The sequence below is a fragment of the Mytilus trossulus genome, chromosome 7, assembly GCF_036588685.1.
Source record: "Mytilus trossulus isolate FHL-02 chromosome 7, PNRI_Mtr1.1.1.hap1, whole genome shotgun sequence".
Classification (NCBI taxonomy): domain Eukaryota; kingdom Metazoa; phylum Mollusca; class Bivalvia; order Mytilida; family Mytilidae; genus Mytilus; species Mytilus trossulus.
In genome coordinates, this window is record NC_086379.1 from 5,871,245 (window position 1) to 5,895,475 (window position 24,231).

A 24,231-nucleotide genomic window follows, 5' to 3' on the forward strand; every position below is an offset into this window, starting at 1 on the left:
GAATTTTTACCTGTATCAAACATAGATTGAATTTTTACCTGAATCAAACTTATATGTGTCGTTGATTATAACCCAGCAGATAAGGCATTGAGGATAAACAGGAAATAATTAGAATAGCAACATTCTTCATTGTCGATGTTTAGTAATGTTGTTGATTACGTAAATATTATACACCCCTCATTAAAAGACAAATTTATAATACTTTTACTTTCATATGGTTTTAAAAAAGTTAATTTAAATAATATTTTGACAAGAACCTATACAATTTAGATATGTGTGTTGCGCAGCATGTTGTACAAACAAAACACCTATAAACATGTACTGCTGTAATTAAATTGCATTGCTGTACAAACGTGATACAGGAATGGGCTTTACTTTGGATGCACAAATTTTATAAAGTCATTTTCAATTTATAGTAGATTTCACCACAATTTCTTCAGACTCAAGCCTAAATTTTTTAAATTGACTTTCAAGGATTAAAAAATGTTGAATAATTCAACTGATGAGATATTTAATAGTGATACTATATTTAAGGAGGAAAACTGACAATCCTTGAAAAATTAAATTGTAGTCAAACACTGTGACCTACCTTGTGCATGGTTCAAACTCACAACCTCTGCTTTGAAAGCAAAGTAGATGACTTACACCACTCGGCCAACATGGCCCTTAACTCTTTTGGAGTGAGGTTCGTGGATTCATACAGATTGACTGCCAACAGAAATGTTTTATAAGTGACATTGTCCATGCCCAGGCTAAGTTTATTGGAGTGAGGGCTGACGGTTATGGATACTTACGGACTGAATGACATCTGCGATGTTTTCTGTGTGACATTGTCCACGCCATAGCTAGGTTTATTGGACTGAGGGTTGTGGATACTTACGGACTGAATGACATCTGTGATGTTTTCTGCGTGACATTGTCCACGCCATAGCTAGGTTTATTGGACTGAGGGTTGTGGATACTTACGGACTGAATGACATCTGCGATGTTTTCTGTGTGACATTGTCCACGCCATAGCTAGGTTTATTGGACTGAGGGTTGTGGATACTTACGGACTGAATGACATCTGTGATGTTTTCTGCGTGACATTGTCCACGCCATAGCTAGGTTTATTGGACTGAGGGTTGTGGATACTTACGGACTGAATGACATCTGTGATGTTTTCTGTGTGACATTGTCCACACCATAGCTAGGTTTATTGGACTGAGGGTTGTGGATACTTACGGACTGAATGACATCTGTGATGTTTTCTGTGTGACTTTGTCCACGCCATAGCTAGGTTTATTGGACTGAGGGTTGTGGATACTTACGGACTGAATGACATCTGTGATGTTTTCTGTGTGACATTGTCCACGCCATAGCTAGGTTTATTGGACTGAGGGTTGTGGATACTTACGGACTGAATGACATCTGTGATGTTTTTTGTGTGACATTGTCCACACCATAGCTAGGTTTATTGGACTGAGGGTTGTGGATACTTACGGACTGAATGACATCTGTGATGTTTTTTGTGTGACATTGTCCACGCCATAGCTAGGTTTATTGGAGGTATTTCCAAATGGTCTGGCTGATTGGTTATAGTTCTAAAAAACATAAAACATAAAATATGGTTAATCAGTAATGCAATGGTTATACATATACTAATTATGAAATAGGCTAAATCATGTAAACTATCAAGTCAAACTGATTGCATTAATTTTGAAACTACATGTTTTTCAAGTGTCTGAATCAAGCCAGATAATAATGGTCAATCTCAATGAGTTACATCATCTGACATATTTCAAATTGAGTTTTGCATGTCATTTTGTCAACCAGAGAGCAATGAAAATGCATAATTAAAACATGGGTGGTATTCTGACTCTATGTAATGATACAATCACAAATAGAAATTAGTTCAATAAGTATAAATTCAATTTAAACTTATTAAATAGGTTAAGTTAAGATTTTCATCTGTCGTAAACAGGATTTGTTTAATTACATATTTATTATTTCCTGAATGTATATATAAATTTATCAAATGTCCTCAAGAAATATACGATAATTACATACAAGTACATGTACAGATGACTTGAAACACCAATTTTCGAAAAATCATGTATTGGTATAAATAATGAATTCACTTTAATATTTACAATTTATTTCCCCAATGTCAATGACATTCATAAAACGTATATGTATGTATGGACAGACAGGGTAAAAAAAAGAAGTCTATATCAATTTCAACTTTGCATGCTTGGTATGGTCAAGACCATAATTTGCAAAGCTACATACATTAATTTAAGAAGAGTTTCAAAACTAAAAAAGATGAAAACGGAACTTGAAATCAATTTTCTGGCCTTTCCTTGACAATAAAAATCTCTAAACATTTTACTGATCAATTCAATTTCATATCAAAATAAATGATTAATAATTTTTAAAACACATGATACTATCTACATGATAAAGAAACCCTACGGCTATTTTTTTAAAGGTAGGTTAAATGAATATTTGTGTGTTTATAAATCTCATTTAAAATCAATGTTGTACCATTTCTAGCAATACATATCTTTAACAGTATGAGGAATGTTGATCAAGCTAACATAGCTTTATAAAGAAAAAAACAATGATTTTTTCTTACTTAACCTTGATGTTGAGATATATTTCTTTTATTGCTGTGAGCATAAACGTATTAAAGGTAATCATCTTATTTTAATTTGACTTTTAAGAAGCATCAAGCCTTCTCAAAGTGCATCATAACTGGTTAGGTATTGAGCTCTATGGTGTTATAGTCTGCATGTGGTTGTGACTGGTTCTATGACTTACCTGGCTTCCTGGACTACTAGTGGCAGTGCTAGCAGGTGATGTGGGACCAGATCCTTGAAGGTTATAGGCTCCTACAGGAGGTGTTGATACATAGGTTTGAGTTGGTGTACTACCTCTGGAAAAACAATAGAAATCATACTGAATATTGTAATAATAATATGATGCTCTTTCATAAATAAAATTTTTCAAAATCTAACCCCACCACAATTTTTTTACATGAAAATCTAAATAATTCACCTAGAGCAGAGATTGATCCCTAAGAGACTATAAACTCACTGCAGTCATTAGAAAATCTGTGCCCCAATATCCCATATTAATTTTACCTTGGCCATACCATTGATATTTCTGTTATGGAAGTACCTGATATATCTCCAACCATCAATTTGGACCCAAGATATCTTGTACTATTGTGTCTGAACCAAACTTATAATAAATGAATATACAAATGTAACAAGTAAAAAAGTTAACCTTTTCACATATAGTCAATCTTATAAAGGTACATTAATACACATAAGTTTCATGTGAATGTACTCTTACAGGATAATCTTAATTTCAATACAAGTGCTCTGTGTTCAATTTTATTTCAATTTCAGATACGGAAAAGTATGTCAAGCCTGAATTTTTGACATTTTTATATCCTATTTTAATATATAAATTTTATTATATCATACCAGACAAAAATGCATGTAAATGAGATGTTCTTTTATTTATAATCACAATGTGTGAAATATGTATTTAAAACCCATAATTTCACTTCTCTACCTCAAAATCATATTTAATCAAAATGCATGTATTCCTAATATTAGCATATCAAAATTGGATTCTCCCTCTAAATTTCAATATATAAATTATATTTATAGCTATGAAAGGGATCAGTTTCTGATATATCTTTGAACAATCGCAATGGTAATTTACAAAATGATTTTTTTTTTAATTTTAAATACTTCCCTTTCCCTATAAAATGCCAATTAGCTTATTGCATAATTTCCTTAAACTATACACTTTTCTTCCTAGACATGTGAACTCTATCCAGTACCAATAGCATAAAATATTCTATCAAAAATAACCTACTTTTAACAAAAAATAATACAACATAGCGTTCCTATGCTGACATCACTTCACTGAATGATACATTTTCATGTATTTGCTTACAACCGTATATAAAGCTCTGTATGTCAAAGATAGATTTACTGTTTTTTCTGGCTCCTAGGTCCTATAAAGTCCATTGTCAGACATAGAATGATCAAATTTGATGGATTACACCCATTTAGAAATACGGTGCTTTTTGCAATCAATCCTGTACATATTTGGTGGTATATAAAAATATGATGTTGTATAATTGCCAATGAGACAACTCTCCAGCAAAGACCAAATGAAATAGAAGTTTACAAATATGTGGATACCAAGAAAAAACACTTTGATGCTACAGTGCCTAATTTTTAAATACTAGACTTAGTCAAAACTGTCAAGATGAATATTAGCAATGTAAATGCTGTTCTTTTAATATACTTTTTTTCTAAGAATTTCATTTTATTTTTGTTACCTGTACATTCATCTCATGTTTTTTCTTTCAAATTTTCACATAAACATGTCATACTTTTACACCCAAGTAATTCAATCAATATGTTTATCATTTATATCTGATTTATATCAACTACAATTCAACAATTTGAAACTTATCACTATCAAAATCTTTATTCAAAAATGTTTGAAAGCAATCACAGGAAATAAACTTTCAAAACTTCAACATGTTCAAGTTGATGAGGAAATTATTACCCAATTTGTTTTATTGAATTTGTTATCTATTGTTAGGTGGAAAAAATAAAAATAACTTTTTGATTCCAAAATATAACTGCAAACCAAATCAAAGTGTGGATGCAGAGAAATGTTTTAACTTGTATACTGAGTGATGTCCAAAAATTAATATTTTGATATTAGGTCAAAATCAAACAAAACATGTCAGAAAAAACATCCCTTTTGGATCAAATAAAAGAAATAGACCAATAACACATATAACTAATATGTATACTGGCAAATTACTACAAAGTAATGTTTTGATATGAGGTCAAGGTCAATTGAAACATGTCTGATTAGTATCAATCTTAGTACAATTAACACATAGTCCTGTAATAATATATATAACTCGTCAGAAACTGATCTTTATCCTCAATAAATGGCTAAGAAATATGTTTCTTAAGCTGCAACTATAAGTTTTGTTTCATGTAGTTCCTGAATTCTTCATGCTAACCAAATTAACTCACAAAGAAGCATTTTAATCTCACTTTCTACATTTACAAAAAGTACACTGAATACATGAGCATACACCACCCTATCCATTCTATTACCACTAACCAGGCACATGCAAACTATCTAAGTTTCTTTAAAGTCATGTAAGCTTACAAGAGACTACCAATATCTTATTTCTTAAACTTAAATACTCCAATTAAGGTCAACAAAAAAAGCGCTGAGTATTTTACTTCAGAAATATTTACAGTTGTGGTCAGCGCATGACCTATTAACGTCCCTTTAATGGTCAATAACTACTGGAGTAATAAAACAGTAAGTGTAATAACAGTTTCAACACCTGATTGTTATTAAAGTATCTTAATACCTTAAATAACCATGTTAGACCAAATAAATAGCGATCTTTCAAGAGGTAGTAAAATTTCTTTGTAAACCAGACTTACTTACCGAGATTATCCTTAACCTTACATGATTATTTACTTATAATCTTAGTGCAAATAAGGAAAGTTTATGATTTTACAAATACATTATATCAACATACATTTTTAAATGTCTTTAAGACTGTAAATTAAGGAAAGGTGAAATCGCAGTTTAGGAACTTGTATGACTTGGGCGTACATACAGTGTCATGATATTTTGATCTGTAATCTCTGGTTCAAATAAACAGCTAAAAACTATCTAATTACCTTACAAATTCTGGACTAAGAATAAATGAGAAATTCTTATTTTTCAAACAAAACAAAACAACAGCTCTCTTTCTGTAGCATTAATGGTGGGACGTAGCTGATATTCAATAATATGAAATGTTTCTTATTTTTTCATTGCAAGTGTTTTATAGCCACAGCAGGTTTGCTCTTTGAAGAAGATTGTATAGTGACCTGTAGTTTTCACATCTTTGTGTTTTATTTTTTAATGGATAACAGTTGAGTGTCTCATTGGCAATCATACCATATCTCTTTATTCTTAGCACAAAATGTTTCAAGACAAAGGAAAAAACAAACACTAAGACCATGATTTGGACATTGGAATACATAAAAGTATCTTCTCAAAATGTCTCTTTGGTAATCATTATTTCTTTACATCTTAGCCAACAGCTTATTAACAGAAGAACTATCCTAATGAATATGACTTGGAAATTAGAAAGGGTACATGTATAAAGGCTACCTCTTAAAATAATTGTCTTTTATCTTGAATATTAATCATCACACAATGAAATTTGTTTTATCTAAAGTGCATCATCAGCATGATTCACTGTATAAACATGTTATAATCTGAACTGCAGTGGGAAAAGTTGTTTAAACACTTTATTCTTCATACGAAGACAAATAGGCTAAATTAAACCAATAAACCTGGCATTTATCATCTAACCGTCTCTTAATATACTCTTAATGTTACGTCATTAACACAAGATTCCATAATTTCTATGGCATATATGTATGTACAGGTTCCCTAGAGAATGTATAGCATTTACCACCCTGAGTTTAATATTTTGCAGCCATACAACTAGTTTCCCTCCCCTTATCGTGGTCTTGGTACCTATTGCTGACCAAGACAAGAAACATTCAGTATTCAAATTTCAAAAGACAATTTATGTTAAATTAGTGTTAATATTTTAACTCTATAAGATAAATCTAAAACTGACTGAAATGAGTTAAAATTTTATGTACATAAGGAATTTTTAGTTAAGATCTTTATTTGCCCCCAAAAATAGTACCCTCCTTTCATGTGTGCCAATTGACAACTGCTTTACTGGTAGTCTCCTCTGATTGACAATTGGGGACAAGAGGGAGAGGCATTGACTGTATATGCATATTAACCATTTTTGTAAGTTGCCAGTTTAGTATTTGATTGCTGCCTTTAAAATTGTTTGCTGTTAAATTAAAAATTGCTGATGTGGCAACCAGGAATATCTAGTGGAGATGCCAGACTCCAGTTGTTTGGAGATATTAATTAATTCATATTAGAAACAATTCTTGGATATACAATACATGGTTGATAATGTTGATCGAGGCATTACAATATTGTTTAAAAAACTTCTGTAATGCCTCAACATAACCAACCCTTTCTAAATACAAGAATGGTTTCTGCTGTGCATTAATTAATATCTCCTAAGAGCTAATTGATGCTTTTTTAAAACAGGAATAAACCACTTTGCTAATTGGTTATCAGAAAAGAAACGATTAAGTATTATAAAGATAGATTATAGAAATGAGATTTTTATAATTGACCAACACCTAAAGAAACTGTTTAATTTGTATAATTGTGTAAATCTGTCATTAATGTTCTAAATATGAAATTAACACTATAGTTATTTATTGTAAGTTTTGTTAATTGTGATCAGCTGTTTTTCTCCTCAGTGGTATAAAACCCATCACTGCCAAATTCTTGGAACTTCTCCAGTTCTCTCTAAGAGCAACAAGTAAAAAGAAAACTGCCAATGGGGCAAAAAACACTTAACTGATAAAATACATATAAATTGTTAGAATTTGATTCTACTAATACTTTTCTACATTAATCAATTGTAAAACAATAAGATATGAAATTGTGCCTTACTGATATTTGAATGCTTAGTTATACTGGAAATGATAAACGTTTTTGTTTATAATGGTTTTACCTTTGGTATAAATAACACTGAATGTATAAGAGTCTGAGAGCTGACCTTTAACTTCAAAATAATAAATTCTAGATGGCCAAGGGTCAAAAACTGACTTTTCAATTGAGTTGACCACTAAGGAAGCTTTAGGCATAGACTTGTTTATGTTTTGGGATTCATTTCTGCTACCTATAGAGATGCTTGCCCTTGACCTTGGCATAAAACTGTAAGCTTGCTTGGCTCTCTAGACTTGCTACATGTCCCTTCCTAATGTTTTTTCTTCTTTTTTTCAATTTTGCCCCTTTAATAGTTTTACTGCTATAACTAGGAGATTACAATTATACTGACATCTGCAGGAGGAAGGGCAGATCAGTAGGCTAGCACTTATCAGTAAACATATAAATTAGTAAGAGAAAAATAATAGAAAGGGAATTGTAGCAAGTCTAATGGCTCTCTGAAAATTTGGTTATTACAAATGGCACCTAAGGCATTCCTCACTCTGACTAGCAAATTAAAATAAAGAATGTAATGTAAAAGAAATGCCTATGCAAGTAAACAACAGCTTCCTGTAGTCCACAAATAAAGAAAATTAGACATTTAGATAATTTGGTCCATTTCAATTGGAATTACTAAAATACTAAGAGCTTTACAACATAAACAGGGATTTTCTTAATGATCACTAACTGTAACGACCAAAAACTAAACCTTCATTTTGTGCTAAGATTCATCGTCAACTAAAATAAAAGTTATCATGAAAAACACAGACACCAACAATGACATGTACATCCATGCAGTTATCATACAATGTTTGTGTCCACATCTGTTACAACTATTAGTGAGTAGATCTGTTGATGGATATGAAGACAAAAAGACAAACACATTACAGTCTTGGTGGATTATGTCATTTCTACCTATCCACTGTGGATTTGGGCAGAGTACAGTGGCGGATCCAGCCATTTTAAAAAGGGGGGTTCCCAACCCAGAACAAAGGGTGGGGGTTCAAACTATATGTCCCCTTTCAAATGCATTGATCGACCAAAAAAAAGGGGGGTTCCAAGTTCCAACCCCTGGATCCCCCAGTGGAGTAGTCAAACATCCCCTGTATAGAATTTGAAAATGCAATTTCTATTCATTCACAAAAAGGATATTGAATTTGAACATGCTGAATGTTGTAAAATTGAAAGACGCTTGAGATGCCCATTTTTTTGCATAATCTAAAGTTACCTTCCTCATCAAAGAAAAGGGGGGGGGGGGGGGGGGGGGTGCAATAACACTCCCATTTGAAAAGTATTTAGAAAAGTAAATTGTAAAGTCAGATTTATTTGATAATTTATCAGTACTGATTTAAACAGATAGTAAAGTAAAGTCAGATTTATTTGAAAGATTCCTTATCCAGGTTGAAATTTGTTGTTTAAATATACCCCAATCTAAAACAAAAATTTGCAGCCCTTGAAAACATTCAATCTGGGTATGACTGACTGTTATAAGTGACAGGTGGACATGACAAAATTCACCTTAACTGTAGTGTACCACAAAATGATGACAAGAATTTGGCAGTAAATGACTTTTCACCACAAGAAGAAGCGCTGCAATAATATGTTCCCAGAAACCACATGATGTTCTAGACTTACTTTGAATCTACATACTGGTCTAGGTTTCTTCTGTAAAATATATCAATGTCATATGTACTTTTTCTTAAGAGGTTAACTAGTAACTTGAGATGATGATCACCAATCCTGATGCATAATCAGCAAAATTGAATACAATCTTTTAAGTCTTTTGTAGAATGAACATGAACTACAAGTTTATGAATATAACCTAAAATAAATTGAGAATGGAAATGGGGAATATGTCAAAGAGACAACAACCTGATCAAAGAGCAGAAAACAACTGCTTAAATGCATAGATAACCAGAGAAGGACATTGGGAGGAAAATGGATTATGCAAATATGACAATCTCTAAGTGAAATTAATTTTGTTGAACATGACACAAGCATTTCAAATCTTTTTTTCTCCAGCTGTTGATAGCTGCAAAGGTTTACTTCGCTTTGAAAACTTTGACAGAGTGCTTACTAAATATAAAATTTATCAATGATAATTTAATAAATCAAGTCACTGAAAATCTAAAATAAAGCTGAAAGAAATCAAAGTGTTTTTAAGTTCTTACATCAGAAAACATGACAGTATCTATACAACTATTTTTGATGTACAACAAATTAATGATGAAGATGAACTTTGTTTTTACCTGAAAAACAAATATAACTGATGCAGGAATGGAAATAGACGTCATCAGAAAATAGTTTGCAGATAAAGTGCTTTTCATACAAAAAATATTGTGTTTAACGTAGGAGGCAAAAACGCATCAACAAAATTTGCAGAAAATAGCATGATTTGATATAAAAACAACATTTGTATCTATCTTTTAAGATAATTCATTTAAACAATGATTTTATCAAATAGAATATATTGAAATGTTTCTTAAAATTTATAGTGTTTAACGTTCTGGGGAGCCATTTAGATAAAAGATCAGGATAGAAGTTTCAGGGAGGATACACCTTGGTAATTTATGTTTCAACACACTTCAATATTTCCAAGGTAACAATCAACAACTTGCCAAATGTTAGATATTTTTCTTTTATATTCATGTCTTACAATCACACCTACTCAATGTTTCCACAAAATGAAATCAGTTTGATTTTTAAATTGAGCTGCCAGAGTCTCAAAAACTAATCAAGGATTACTGTTTATATGAAGAAATCAGAAATGAGAGCTCAGACCAGTTTCTTGAATGCATTGGGGGAGAGGGGAGGTTTTTTTTTTATTATTACCACTAAAGTTGGTTTGGTCGTCTGTTTTTATTAAATATCCTTTAAAGTTGTCCCTACTTTTCAATTTGTACCAGACACCATCAGAACTTAAACATATTGCAAGTTCCTTAGCAAATTTTGTATACAATATTAAGCCCTAGCTTTTAAACTTTAGAGGCAAAATGGGTAAATACAATGCCTTTTAAAGTTATACATCTCTTCTGCCTGAGGGCCTCTTTAAAAGGAACTGTATTTACTCATTTTGCTTCTAGAGTCACTGGGCCGCACTGCCTGATCAGATGAACTTTTGATGAAGTATCATTTAAAATTTTAAAATACAGACTAAAAAGTCAGAAAAGTTATGAATCATGATTTGCCAGTCCAGTAATTTTAATGGTTGGTTTAACCACAGACAGTCTAATTTATGGTTTTTATCTAACATCTACCTAATAAACAATAACAATGAATGTATGAAATAAGTCATTTACCTTTAATGAAGGTAATTATAAGGTAGCTTCACACCTGGAGAACAGAAGAAAACAGTTTAACAAGGCCAAACAAATGTATATACTTGTTTCTTGTCTCTCCTGACAGAAAAAAAATAGGGCAGGTCTAAACAAACTTAGTGACAGAAAAAATACTCTTGTATGTAGAAAAAAATGTAGTTACCAGGCCTTGTGGTCATGAAACTTTCGAGTACTTTTTTTGTACTCTTACTAGAAAATCAACCAATCAAAATGTTGGATTTCATGTTTCAAGCAGGATTTTTGTGCTCAAAGCACTGAGCAAAGTTTTATGACTTCAACCCCAAGATAGCTAAATTATTTTTAATTAAATATTTCATCTTTAAATAGACTACTGTAATTTCAGAAATTTTTGTGATGTCTTTAATATGGCAAACATTTAAACAAGATATATGTAACAAAAATTAAAGTTAAACTAGGGATGCATGAAACACAACCTAATTATGTGTTGCCTAATAATTCAATAAGGTTTGAATTGATAATAATTTTGGAGAAGGATTTTGTAATGTATTCTACCACTTCTAATGAATTGCCTGAATACTGTGCTTGTTAACCTAATGGAAAATTTACAAAACAGCTAACTTGGTATGCAAATTAAAGTCATAAGTTTTCTGTTGTGATGAAAAAAGATTTCATTGGACAAAGTCAACACTGGACACTCAATTAAACAGATACAGAAATGTGAAGCAAGCTTGAAGTTATACATGGATTTTGGTCATTATTGAACACCATACATTGACCTATCATTGCTGTCATTGGCAATCACACCACATCTGCTTATAATTTTATATTCAAGTGTGACAGTCATATCGTTCTTTTATATATATATATTTAAAAACTTCAATTAAGAAGTAACTAAACCAAAATTGTCTTTAATGAGTAATTTGCAATCTTTTGTGGCTGAACAACCACTTGATCATTTTATTCTTCTGCAGTAAGCAGTTCTGGCAAATCTGACATCCATCTTAAGAACATATAGATTATCAATAACAGTCCTCCCACTTCTTTACACAGTAACATGTGTATCTATTTAGATAAACATTTGTATGACTGCCAAGACAATGTTATTTCTGGTACTTTTACAGGTCTGTGACTCTGTTTCATTCTTTAACATTTATAAAGCTCATGAGAACCCCTAAAAAGTGTCTTGGAATCTCTAGAAACTGTATCATTCTTAAGTCTTTAATAATTTAACAAAATCAAAACCATTCTATCTATGTATTACCAGACAAGACATGTTTTTCTTAATTAATTTAAGAACGCTTGTACTTAAATTCTTGCATCTAACATAAAGTATATTATGCAGTTTTGGTGTTTTGCAGTTTTGCAATTTCTACAAATATCTCATAGACAAAAACAAATTTTAGGCATTGTTCAGCAGATTTCATTTAAGATTAAAAGTACAATTTGGTACACATACATGTACCATTAAAACAATTTCAAGCGATAGATAGTACCATTCTTAAATGTACTATCCATTACCAAAAACTTCTTGGCATACAGTTGACTCATAAACAATATTTGGTTGATCTTTGTAAGTTTCAAATAATCAATAATTCAGATACTGTGTATATCATTAAATTGGTCCTCATTTCATGTCATATATATAATGATTTGATAAAATGGTCACTTAAATTCTTCTGTATTTATCTCAAAAGTACAGAAAGCTGCAGATATTATTATCACTGACATCCTACAATAAATCTCTGATAATAGACCTTAACCTTAACTTAAAAGTTAACCAAAGTTATTCAGCCGTGGAATGTAGGTTAAAGCAACCTCATTGTTGAATTTTGTCAAGGACATTACAACAAATTAATCCTTAACAAAATTAACTATCCATAAACACAAACACCCTGACAATATTGATGTTTTTCTATAGTACATCAGAAAAGTAGCTTAAATTCAAAACTTAAAGGTAATCAAACCAGAATTAACATATGCATGTATGGATGACAAGAGTAAATCTGTATACCCTATTAACATTCATTCATCATTGTTAGAAATCAAAAACTCAAATTGTGAATTAGATTCTGCTGCATGCAGAAAACTTTATATCTTCAGTCAACAACAACTATTCAATCATGCTTTTAATTTCAAAGCTACATCTTATTTGACTAAGCCATGTTTTTCATCATACATGTACAACATTCTATATTAAACCTTTAACTCTAGTTCATGCTTTGCTAATGGAATATGAACAGATTGTTCTAGATATTTTAGGGGCATAATTTTACTGATACATTTCTTATGGAATTTGGAAAGCTAAAATTAATTTTCATAAATCCCATGCTAGTTTTCCCAAAAACTTAGCAAATGTTTACAAATGTTAAATGGGTCCTTCACCATATAATTCATATCAATCAGAGAAAATACAGATTCCGTGTCAACCCATGCTTACAAGGATCTAATATTGCTCTATTCCAGAGATTCTTGGGATTTTTCATAATGGTGCACATCTTCAAAAAGTTTAAACAAGAGCAGAAAGTAGAAAAGACCTTTCAAGATTCTTGCAAGCAAAATGTGGAGACGATATCTATATTCTTATCAAGACTGAATCAAGTATACTGAATTGCGCAAGAAGATAGGGTTTTTTAAATATGAATTATGATTCATGTTTAAAAACTCTACTTTACTATTTGTATTAATCACAAAAAAAAGTCCACTCAAATTGAAATGCACATATGTGTTTGCTTTTCTTGATATTCAAAGACAGGTAATTAATTTTGTGTGGCTTCAACACTGTTCAATAAGCAAAGTTTAAACTCTCTAAAAAAAAATTGTAATGTTTACACTGAAAACTTCAATGAAGTTTTCATGGAAATGACATGAAGTGTTAACATTGTTGAACATGCCATTTTGTATTTCAAAATATTCAAGCTGAGCTAATTATAAAACTTAGACCTTCGTTTAAACAGCCAACGAAAGATCAAAGTTTAAAAAAGTGTTATTTTGTAAACTTCGTACTAACAATACTGACTTATGGCCAAATAATTTTAATGAGCAGATTATCAAAACATCAAGGACCACTTGACATTTCAGGTGTTTTTTGGTGAAAATCTACTCTTTAATATTTCTTGGCTTAGTCTCTACAAAAAGAGTTATTACTATATTCATTCACATTTCATTCATGTACTTACCCGATCAATTTATTTATACCTCTTTTATCTCGAATTCTTGAAAAAAGATAATAAATAGATGATGAAATTTTCAAATTTCTTACATTCTGAAAGATGCATGCATTATAAGAACAATAAATTGCCATAAACATTATACCCTCATCCATGCTGGTTGGACTAAAACACTCTTAGTCTTAGTACAAATTATCTCCCTTTATCATCTCCATTGAAAAACTATCTACCGTATTCTGCATGCTATTAAAGCCCAGGACAGTTCTGATCTATTTCTTATGGACATAACTACTCAACAAAAGGATTCTCAAATTGTGCAATTTTCATTGCAACTTATAAACTTTAGTCAAATATCTATCCTCAGTGTTCTGACAGTAATTTTCTGTAAATTTACTGGTCATAATTTGGTAAAATCAAGGATTTGTATAGTTAGACTATACATATCCTTGGTAAAATCATTAAAAAAAAAAATCATTTTTTATATGGTACACATAAATTCAGAGCAGCTGTTTTCAATTTCTAGTTTATTTGTTAATTCATAATTAATTTGGCAATCCAACTGCTTTGATTTGAGTGCCTCTAATGAATTTTGTGTGCTTGTCTGGTGGAACTAAATTATAAGCCAATGGTACCTTTGATGACTTTTTATAGAATATAATAAGCATTCATCAGTCAACCCTTTATAATAAGTACCGGTAATCTATTTATTTACTTGCATCATACTACTTATTCAACTCTAAGGAAAGAAACACCAATCAAATCCCTTATTGTTATGAAAAAAAAGAAACATTTAAATTTAGTATTTAACCCATAGTGGCTGTTAATTGGAAAAGACTTAGGACAACTGTGTTACTCTACTTTATATTTAATAAGGAGTTATATTGTTACTGTTCTAGATGACTAATTGCCATTAATGTGGGTCTCATTGGGATCTAAGCGTGACACGTGAAAGTCAAATTATTGTGGCGTGAAAACGAGAAATGAGGTCTTGCGGGACCCGGGAAATGACAAAAAAATGAGAATTACTTACGTACATAGTGTAAGTGGGATACAGGAATCTGACAAAACTGTAAGCGGGATCCGGGATAGGAACCCCCCAATGAGACCCCCCCATTCTGAAAGTTACTGATAGCTACTGCTATAGAACATCTGGAGTAAAACATTGTAGCTGAGATGAGATGATGTACGATAAATCAGTGGCCGATCCAGAGGGGGGGGGTTCCGGGGTTGGAACACACCCCCTTTGTTTGTTTAACAATCAATGCATTTGAATGGGGACATATAGTTGGAACACCCCCCCCCCCTTTTATCCTGGGATAGAAACCCACCTTTTTAAAATGGCTGGATCCACCCCTGAAAATATTATCTATCATATTCATTCTAAATGACTATCATACTGAAAATTCATCATTTTTAATCAAATAATCAAAATAATAATATTATAATATAAAAGGAGTTAAAAACAGAAAATTTTGATGCAGATACATGTACATGTAGTATTGCCTAATTTGAACCTCCTTGGTACACATAAATTCTTCCCCTGCATCAAGTGTGATACGCTATTTATTCACTCGAGGCAGTTTAATTTTCAAATCAAAAACTCGAGGCTCACTAAGCATTTTAAATATTTAAAATTTAACTGTTGAGAGGGATAAATATAGTATTACACAAGATTTGGTGGTGGAATCTGTTTCTCTAATGATGCAGGCAAATTTATTCCTTCTTTTCGAATGATCTGCAAAAAGATGTGTTCTTTCTATGTGACGTCATCAGGCATTATGGTCGCCTTTTTTCACGCTGTCACAATAGGAAATTCGGAGGAAAGCAAGACAATGACGAAATGAGATCAAACGAACGAACGAAACCTATAGCTACATTTTGTACATTGAATTAAGTGGCCTAAAATATAAACATTTGGATTATGGAGTTGTTGATTTAATAGCTGACAAACATCGATTTGACACAAAATTCATCACTCTTTAAAGCAGATTACAATCAATAGACCTATTGTTACACTTTTTTATATATATCCTCCAAAATATATAGGAAGTTACCTAGTGGGATTTCAGTTATTATAACATTAAAAAAATTGTTCCAATTTCCAAAAATTGTGCAAATTTATAAAGACACTTCAGCGAGAGGGAGTTAAAAAATTTGGAACTCAAACCTTATATATACACAAATCTTTCAAAATTTTGAAACTGACATTTCATTTAAATCTTTACCAAAATGATATATTTCTCATAACCATGACCTGTGTATGTACACAAGTCATTATTCAATGTTCACTGTATGAGAATTTTTATCCTACCCTTTGTTGCTTAGGATTAGAGTTATCAGAGTTTGGCTTGTTTAATTTAAGTGTGTATTTTAAAAGCACTTTGTAAGAAGTTTAAATTATATTAAACTTCCCTGCTGTGACTGAGGAATTCGTAGATCTGATAGACACGTTATTCAACATCTTCTGTTGTATTAAAGTTCATATTTTGGTAACTGGTATGTCTGTATACCAAGTCAAGTGCTCAATTCTGATACACATGTAAAGGGACTTGTAATACAACAATTTCCTGCTGTGAAATCATAAGGTTTAAAATTCTAGAAAAAAGAACTCAACCCTACAGGTAGAAAAGGGCAGAAGTCACAAAAACCTACCAGCAACCTTTTCTAAGTAGGATTTTGATGGTCGTAGGGCCTGAATACACCATATAATCTGCATTGGATAGAGATGTAACTTATGCAATTGCAAGTTTACATGTACATGTTTAAGACTTTGATTGATATTGAAACAGTCAAATACAAAATATTAAACAACCAACAATCAATCAATCAAATATGAAATAAATGATGATCTGTTTCAAAGGGTTCTATTAAGTAAGTATTTTATCTTTTAAACAGTAACAGCTTTATGCATATATATGTGTTAACAGGTGTATTGATATTCATTTGAATTTCAATTTGATGCACTTCTATATTTATTTTCTCTATGTTTTGGGACCATAAAATACAGCAGTATAATATGTATAATATGATGCATTATTACTGGATTCCAGGTGTTCTGTCATTCTATTGTTGCAATGAATGATCACTTGGGTGACAATTTACAGCAATATTGAATATGCAGGGATATAAGGTGAACCACCCAACAAATTGACAATTTGTTAAAGTCCCCAATACTATATTAGGAATTGATTTACAACTTTAAATTGTCAATTACATTTACAAAACATTTATTATGATAAATTTTTATGGATTTTCGTCTTTCCGAGTGACCCCGCAAAAACCTTTCTACAAACAGTTTACAATATCCTTTGCCAGGGTGGAGTTTTAATTTGTGATGATTCATGAGAATGTACAAAAACCTTATTATTTTCTATATCAAAAGATATCTGTTTAATGTACAATGAAACATGCACAGACTTGGATTAAGTAGAACACTGACTCTGTTCAATACATTTAATGCTATCATTTATTTATTCAAATTTATCAGACTGTGCAAAAAAAAATGTGCAAATATGAAAATTAAAAAAAAATAAAAATTACATATTTTACTGTTATTACAATGTACTTTAAACATTATACATGTATAATGCCATTTAGGAAAAAACAAATCCTAAGATATAAACGTTGTTGTCCTTGAGAGTGTGGGAAAAGTATGCTAAAAGCAATTGAAATACATAATACAAATGAGAATTAGGAGATGTTTCCCTAAAGGAAAGACAGGATCATATGCAATAACAGTAACAGAATACATATGTAATAACATATGGTTATCATATGTAAAAATGTACAGCAAATGCATAACTGGGGGCAATTTCCTATTTACATTACCATGATTACCAAGAGAAAGACAAGATAATACCAGAGCTAAAAATACAATTTATAGTTCCAGAATTTGGCCACTGTATGATAACCAGATGTCTTACAGAAATTGCCTTATAATAACTGTGGGTTTATTTTATTTGTTGGTTATAGTAATAATTTGTGTGGATTTCATGGGTAAACGTTAACTAAGAAATTAAACTGTAAGTTATACAAATTCTAAGATGCTTGTTTGAATAATTTGTAAAACCATGAAACCAGCTGAAACCCCTGTCCCAGTGCAGTATTTTCTCATTATGTTGAAGACATATTGGTGGCTTTGTTTGTTTTCTGCTCTTTGGTCGGGTTGCTGTCACTTTGACACATTCCCATTTCAATTCTCAATAATATTCACAAATTCTACAGCAAGCAGTATATAATTTCCTACATGTATATCAACGAAAAATTGCTACCCAAGAATAAACAGCCTTCGGATGGTGAAACAGCTTTTTTTTTCTGAAAAAGTCATCTGACAATGAATTAAGTAACCAGCTGGTATTTTGGCCTCAAAACATTTCAACACCACTTGTAGATTTCACTGTCTAAGAATTCCAGCAGGTAAAACTTTGTTTGAATTATTGTCCATAATTAATACAAATTACATGTTGTTTTTCCCTTGAGGTAATTATAAATATGGAATGCAGATAAGTGTATAGGTGAAGCAGATATAAGGCATATTATACATGTTTTATGTAATGTGTCATAACAATCACAATAGTCCAATAGTGCTCTATATATACCTTCCTTAAGTTTCTAAGAAAAACATAAATTTATCAAAATTAATATTGCTGACTCATGCTCCGTAAGTCAAGATTTTCATGGGGTTGTCTCCTTTTTCAATTTATTTTTCTGATTGACCACTTGAATGTTTTTGAATTTAAACCCTTCCTCCAATAAAAAAAATGTAAAACTTTTAATGATATCACCTCATTTATGGACACACAAGGACAAGTACAAGTTGTGATAAAGGCTTTTACTAGGCCTCTTTTTCCCCTTCAACTTGTACTTTTAAGATTTGAATATTTATGTCTGAATTTAAAAATATTAATAAAATAGGGTAGTACAGGGATCTGACTTAACAATCAATATACAGTTATAATACATGTATTATAGGCAAATTTACATTTGTACATTTACTTTTATACAAGATTTGTGAGTCTTAAGAAAAAATCAAAGAGCTTGAGCTCTGAGGGAAGAGACGTCTTTCCCAAAAAATCATTAAGAAATTGGCATTTATCATTAGATACAATTTTAGGCCAAATGAAACATTTAGGGCTTTTGCAATAAGCTCTTACAAATTTTTGTTTTTATTCATGTATTTCTGAATAATATGTTTTCATTTAGGCTTAAAAATCAGACTATTATGAATTCACATACAAAAACATAGCCTATCTACCAAGCACTTGAAAATTTAGTAAAATCAATTTCAAAAATTTATACTTGTATGTAATTGTTTTCTGCACTTTAATTCTAATTTGAGGTATTTTCCAGCCAAAAAGTTAAAAGGGGATTTACAGCATCAACTGCATGTAATCAGATTGTTTACGTAAGATTATGAAAGTGTGAAAATAGATCTCAATCAGAAATAACATAAAATATGTAGATATTCTACCACTATCATGACTATCAGAAACATGTGCCAAGGAATGCCAAACCAAAAGTCTAATTATCAGTTCTCTGGCAACAATTACATTCATTACATCCAATGATGATTGTGAAACAGCACTGTTTAGTAAAACTCAGGGGAGACAATTTCAAGATTCTGGTCTGTTACATGTATTAAGAATTCATGGCAGATTTTTTTCAGATTCTGGAATCATGGCAACCGTTAACTGGTTACTGACCCCCTCATCTGCTTACTTTATTCGAAACAAAACAACATGTACAATTATTTCTTTTCTGAAATATAACAGCAGTTAGATGGGTCTTGGTGCCAAATATTATGGCCTTCACAAACAGATTATCTACATGAGACAATAGTAAAGTTCATTGACTTGTATGATTTACTGGCTTAGGATTTTGAGAGAGAACTATACAGCAACTATGACTCTGAGGATAAAAAGTAGATAAGAAGAATTTTCAGGGAGAGAAAGACAACAGTTCATGTTTTATATAATCAATATGTCCCTCCTTTACTTTTTTGAAAAGAGATTCAATAATTCATTATAGAAAATAAGGAGATGTGGTATGGTTACCAATGAGACAACTATCCGCAAAAGTTAAATTAAGTGGCCATATGGATGTAAGCATTTATAGGAAACCATATATGGCCCTCAATAACGATCAAAAACCATACTTTGCTCATCATAAAAGGAATTTATCACTCAAATTTATCTTATTTAGACATGTACAAATGTACATCACCAGTTAACAAATCAAATTTCCCTGGTGGTCCTTAAAGAAAATCTACTGGTCTTCACTTTTATTTCTGTTGCATAATACCAGACCTGCATTCGTCAAGTGCAATATTTTGGTGGTCAAATCCTTTGCATAACTCAGTCAATAGTAGTAACTTATGAAAAACAAAGCTACAGAAATCTGTGAGATCTTTATACTATTACATACATGATGTACCTAACATTATGCCTATCCTATACATTTGTGAAAAATTTTAAGTCATACTTTACAACAATTAATATACATAATTAATTAAAACTATTTGTCTCTGAGAAATCTATGCGTAATCTGCATCAAAATGTTGACTCAAAATCGGTACAACAATCCTTATATGATTCCATAATTAATACCTCTTGTTTATTTATTTGTATTATATTGTAACCTTTAATAGTTTCAATCCTATTTGTTAAATGTTTGTGGTTAAACCACATGTAATACGAGAACTTAAATGACCTATGTACATGTATTGTAGTACAACTACAAGTCTGTCATAGTCTAAGTATGTCTGAAATTATACTGTGACGTTAAATAAACAATGCAGTAATATACTATATACATATAAACAAGGTGATTTTAGTTTAAATTCATTTATGATTCTTCAGATTGCACCAAATGCAGGTTATTGAGTTTGACTGTCCCTTTGGTATCTTTCGTCCCTCTTTTATTGAAAATGATTCACTCTGTATATTCATAACAGGTACATGTACATAAAAGGGTAAATCATGAGAGGCTAATAATCAAAGGGTTATCACTTTAATTCACCAGTAATCACCATCTCAGTGATTATCTCATAATCAGAGGCCTAAGGCAGATTTTGTTTGGGGGCCCTTTATAGAGCTACATATATGGTTATGCATAGAATTTTTAGTCTTAAACTCTTAATCCTAACAAAAATTATAGCCTTGTTAGCGGGCCCCCTTTTTAAAAATCCTGGATCCTCATCAGGAGACTAAGTAAGTTTAAAGTAACTATTCTAACTCTCAGGTAAAAATAAGGGAATGCATGATAAGGAAAGAAACTCCATGTTACCATGGTTACTGTGAAATTTTTATCATGTTTAAACTCAATATTTTACAACAAAATCCCCTGAAGATATGTATATAACATTGAATTCATACATGTATAATACATCTATGGGCTAACAGTAAATTAACATGAATGCTTATATATGCAGGAAATCCTGTTGTATTAAAATACATGTATAAAATACATACAATAAACAGCAAGACTTGAAGACTGTTTCATAAACATTTCATACACATTTACTGTGTTCTTGGTGTTTACACATGTATATTTTTACATAAATTTAAATAAAACAGTGTAAATTTTGACAGTCTGAGTGACTTAATGACATTTACATTGTTTAAATAAAAAATATACAATGAATATAAACATGCTTTACTAATCTAAAGGACTATAAATTTGAGTTTAAGGCATACCCGTAGCCAGGGGGTTTGGACGAACCTCCCCCCCCCCTTGAAAACAAATAAGCACTGTTAAAGTCAATGTTCTGTTCGAATTGTGACTGTTAAAGTCAAGTTTGTGAGTCCAACAACCCACCCCCTTGGAAATTCCTGGCTAGAGGCCTGTAAGGTCTTGCTGCAATGTACTAAAGATGGTGAACATATACTCTACAAATATTTGACAGACAATAATAATGATGATAAAGGAAAAGTATAAAATACCAGAATTTTGACCTGAGCAATGCTTATTCAGAAGATAATTACCTCTGCAATAACAAATCTAATTTATTTCCACTATGAAGTATACTGTCCTGTGCCTCCTTGTGTCGGAGCACCTCTGTTTCTACACTTCCTATTTTTAGAATTATGTCCCCTTGTTGTAATCCACATTTAGCGGCTAAACTTCCAGCGTTAACCTGTTGAAAGAAACAAATTTTTAAAGGTCTATACATTGTTTAAAGTAACATGGACAATCAACACAGCTGGTCTATGGAGTAAATCTAATGTTTTTATTATAGTTTAACCAAGTAAACTTAATCAAGTGTCTTTTCTTACATTTTGTTTTAACAATAACGTTAACAAGTTCATGAAGTTATATTTAGGGATCTATAGCTAGACAATTATATTCCTCATGTTTTTATGAATATATATAAAAGCAAGTTTTCACACCAAAATGTATGAAATATTACACAAAGAATATAATTTATATGTATGCTTTGAGTGCATAAACTCATTATGTTATATTTTTATTTACATGTAATTATAAATTGATAGTGTGACACAGATTTATTTTTCATTAAAATGTGCTGCATTTTAAAAAGGTATTTATTTCTTCTTTTTTCTGCCATAATCATATTGTCTGTTTATCTTTTAATTTAAGCCATGGCCTTGTCAGTTTATTTTCGATCTATAAATTTGACTGTCCCTCTGGTATCTTTCGTCCCTCTTTGATGTCATCAGTTCTTGTCTGACTAAAAAGTCAACTCTTGACTCAGAACTTCAAATATGTGATGTATTTATATCATATAAATCAAGGTGAAACATTTTATTCCTATACCTACATGTAGGTATACATATATTTTAAATGACTTGTAAGACATTAAACATGCTGATTTTCGAAGACAAAACAGGGAACATTGGCAGGCCAAAGACTTTACATACATTGTAGGTATAAGAAGATGTGGTGTGAGTGCCAATGAGACAACTCTCCATCCAAATAACAATTTATAAAAGTAAACCATTATAGGTCAATGTATGGCCTTCAACCACGGAACCTTGGCTAACCCCGAACATGTTTTCCATAGTATGCAAAATATCCCTAATTTGTGTCAATAAGGATTATTACATGTATTACTTCAGCTTGTTTAAGAGTCACATGATCTTTAAAACAAATGTGGAACAAAAGTTTGATTACAAAAAAATGTATTATTTTGTTGTAGCTAGAGGACAACTTATTATTGTTCTACATGTATATGAAGTGTTTATTTTTTTATTTAAATTACATTATATACATTGTACATGTAATACAAAAATCTACCTTGCATATTGCATTATAATAATTTTGTAATAATTATATTGCACTCTTATAAATTAATATCAATTCAATTTTAATTGAAATATTTATTTCCATATAAACTCTGAACAATAAGTTTGTGACAAATAATATAAACATACACAAAATACATTTAACAAACAAAACCATGAAAACAAAAAAGCAAAACAATCTATCTATCATGTCTATATGATATATAAATATATTTTATAAATAAATTAAGAGTTCTCTGTCCTTAGTTCTAATGCCTGTTTAAAATAGGATATCACAGGAATTAAAAATGCATGTATTTGCACTATGAATTTAAAATCAAAATAAATTATTAAAATTTTACGCAGCGTGAACAGGTATTTCAATTCAAAAAGGTTTTCTTCTACTTTGCCATGCATTCCGAGCTAATCATTAATAGAAAAATGAAAATGCATAATTATATTGATTAACTTGTCTTCCCTGTGTACATTGTAGTAATTAACAAGTCTTAGCTGTAGCATATGTTATAAATGAAAAGATGATATAAGGTTTGCTAATTTTGCAGTTAGGTTACAATCAGGTTAATTAGCCGCATAGCTTATTCGTGTAACTTTATATAATATGAACTAACTACAGATGCATTTATATATTTAGCCACAATAAGAAACTAGTGTATAATATGATAATGGTTGAGAGACCTGCACTTGGGTTCAATCAGTTTAAACAGAGTAATCAAAACAAACATTTTGGAAATCAATTGATACATATGTAACAAGATCCTTACACATATACACAATGTATGTGTACCCAGTCAAAGTTAACCAACATGTACATGTAGATGCAAATGAATCTATAATAAATATCTGTGTAGATAAAAATTACAGATGAAA

At 31.0% G+C, this 24,231-nt stretch overlaps 1 protein-coding gene across 11 annotated transcripts in view; it reads right to left on the reverse strand.

Annotated features, from left to right (window-relative positions):
• The window catches only part of LOC134724525 (PDZ and LIM domain protein 7-like), a 50,482-nt gene that overhangs the window by 24,415 nt on the left and 1,836 nt on the right, over nt 1-24,231 (reverse strand). For 8 of the 11 annotated variants that reach the window (XM_063587610.1, XM_063587609.1, XM_063587607.1 and 5 more), the window contains exons 2-6: nt 22,084-22,235; nt 14,111-14,146; nt 9,271-9,300; nt 2,803-2,917; nt 1,483-1,583 (exon numbers count right to left, since the gene is read on the reverse strand). In XM_063587610.1, coding sequence (XP_063443680.1) covers nt 1,483-1,583; nt 2,803-2,917; nt 9,271-9,300; nt 14,111-14,146; nt 22,084-22,235 — 434 coding nt within the window. The remainder of the gene's footprint in view (nt 1-1,482; nt 1,584-2,802; nt 2,918-9,270; nt 9,301-14,110; nt 14,147-22,083; nt 22,236-24,231) is intronic. The other 3 variants (XM_063587603.1, XM_063587600.1, XM_063587604.1) reach the window with 3 other exon arrangements.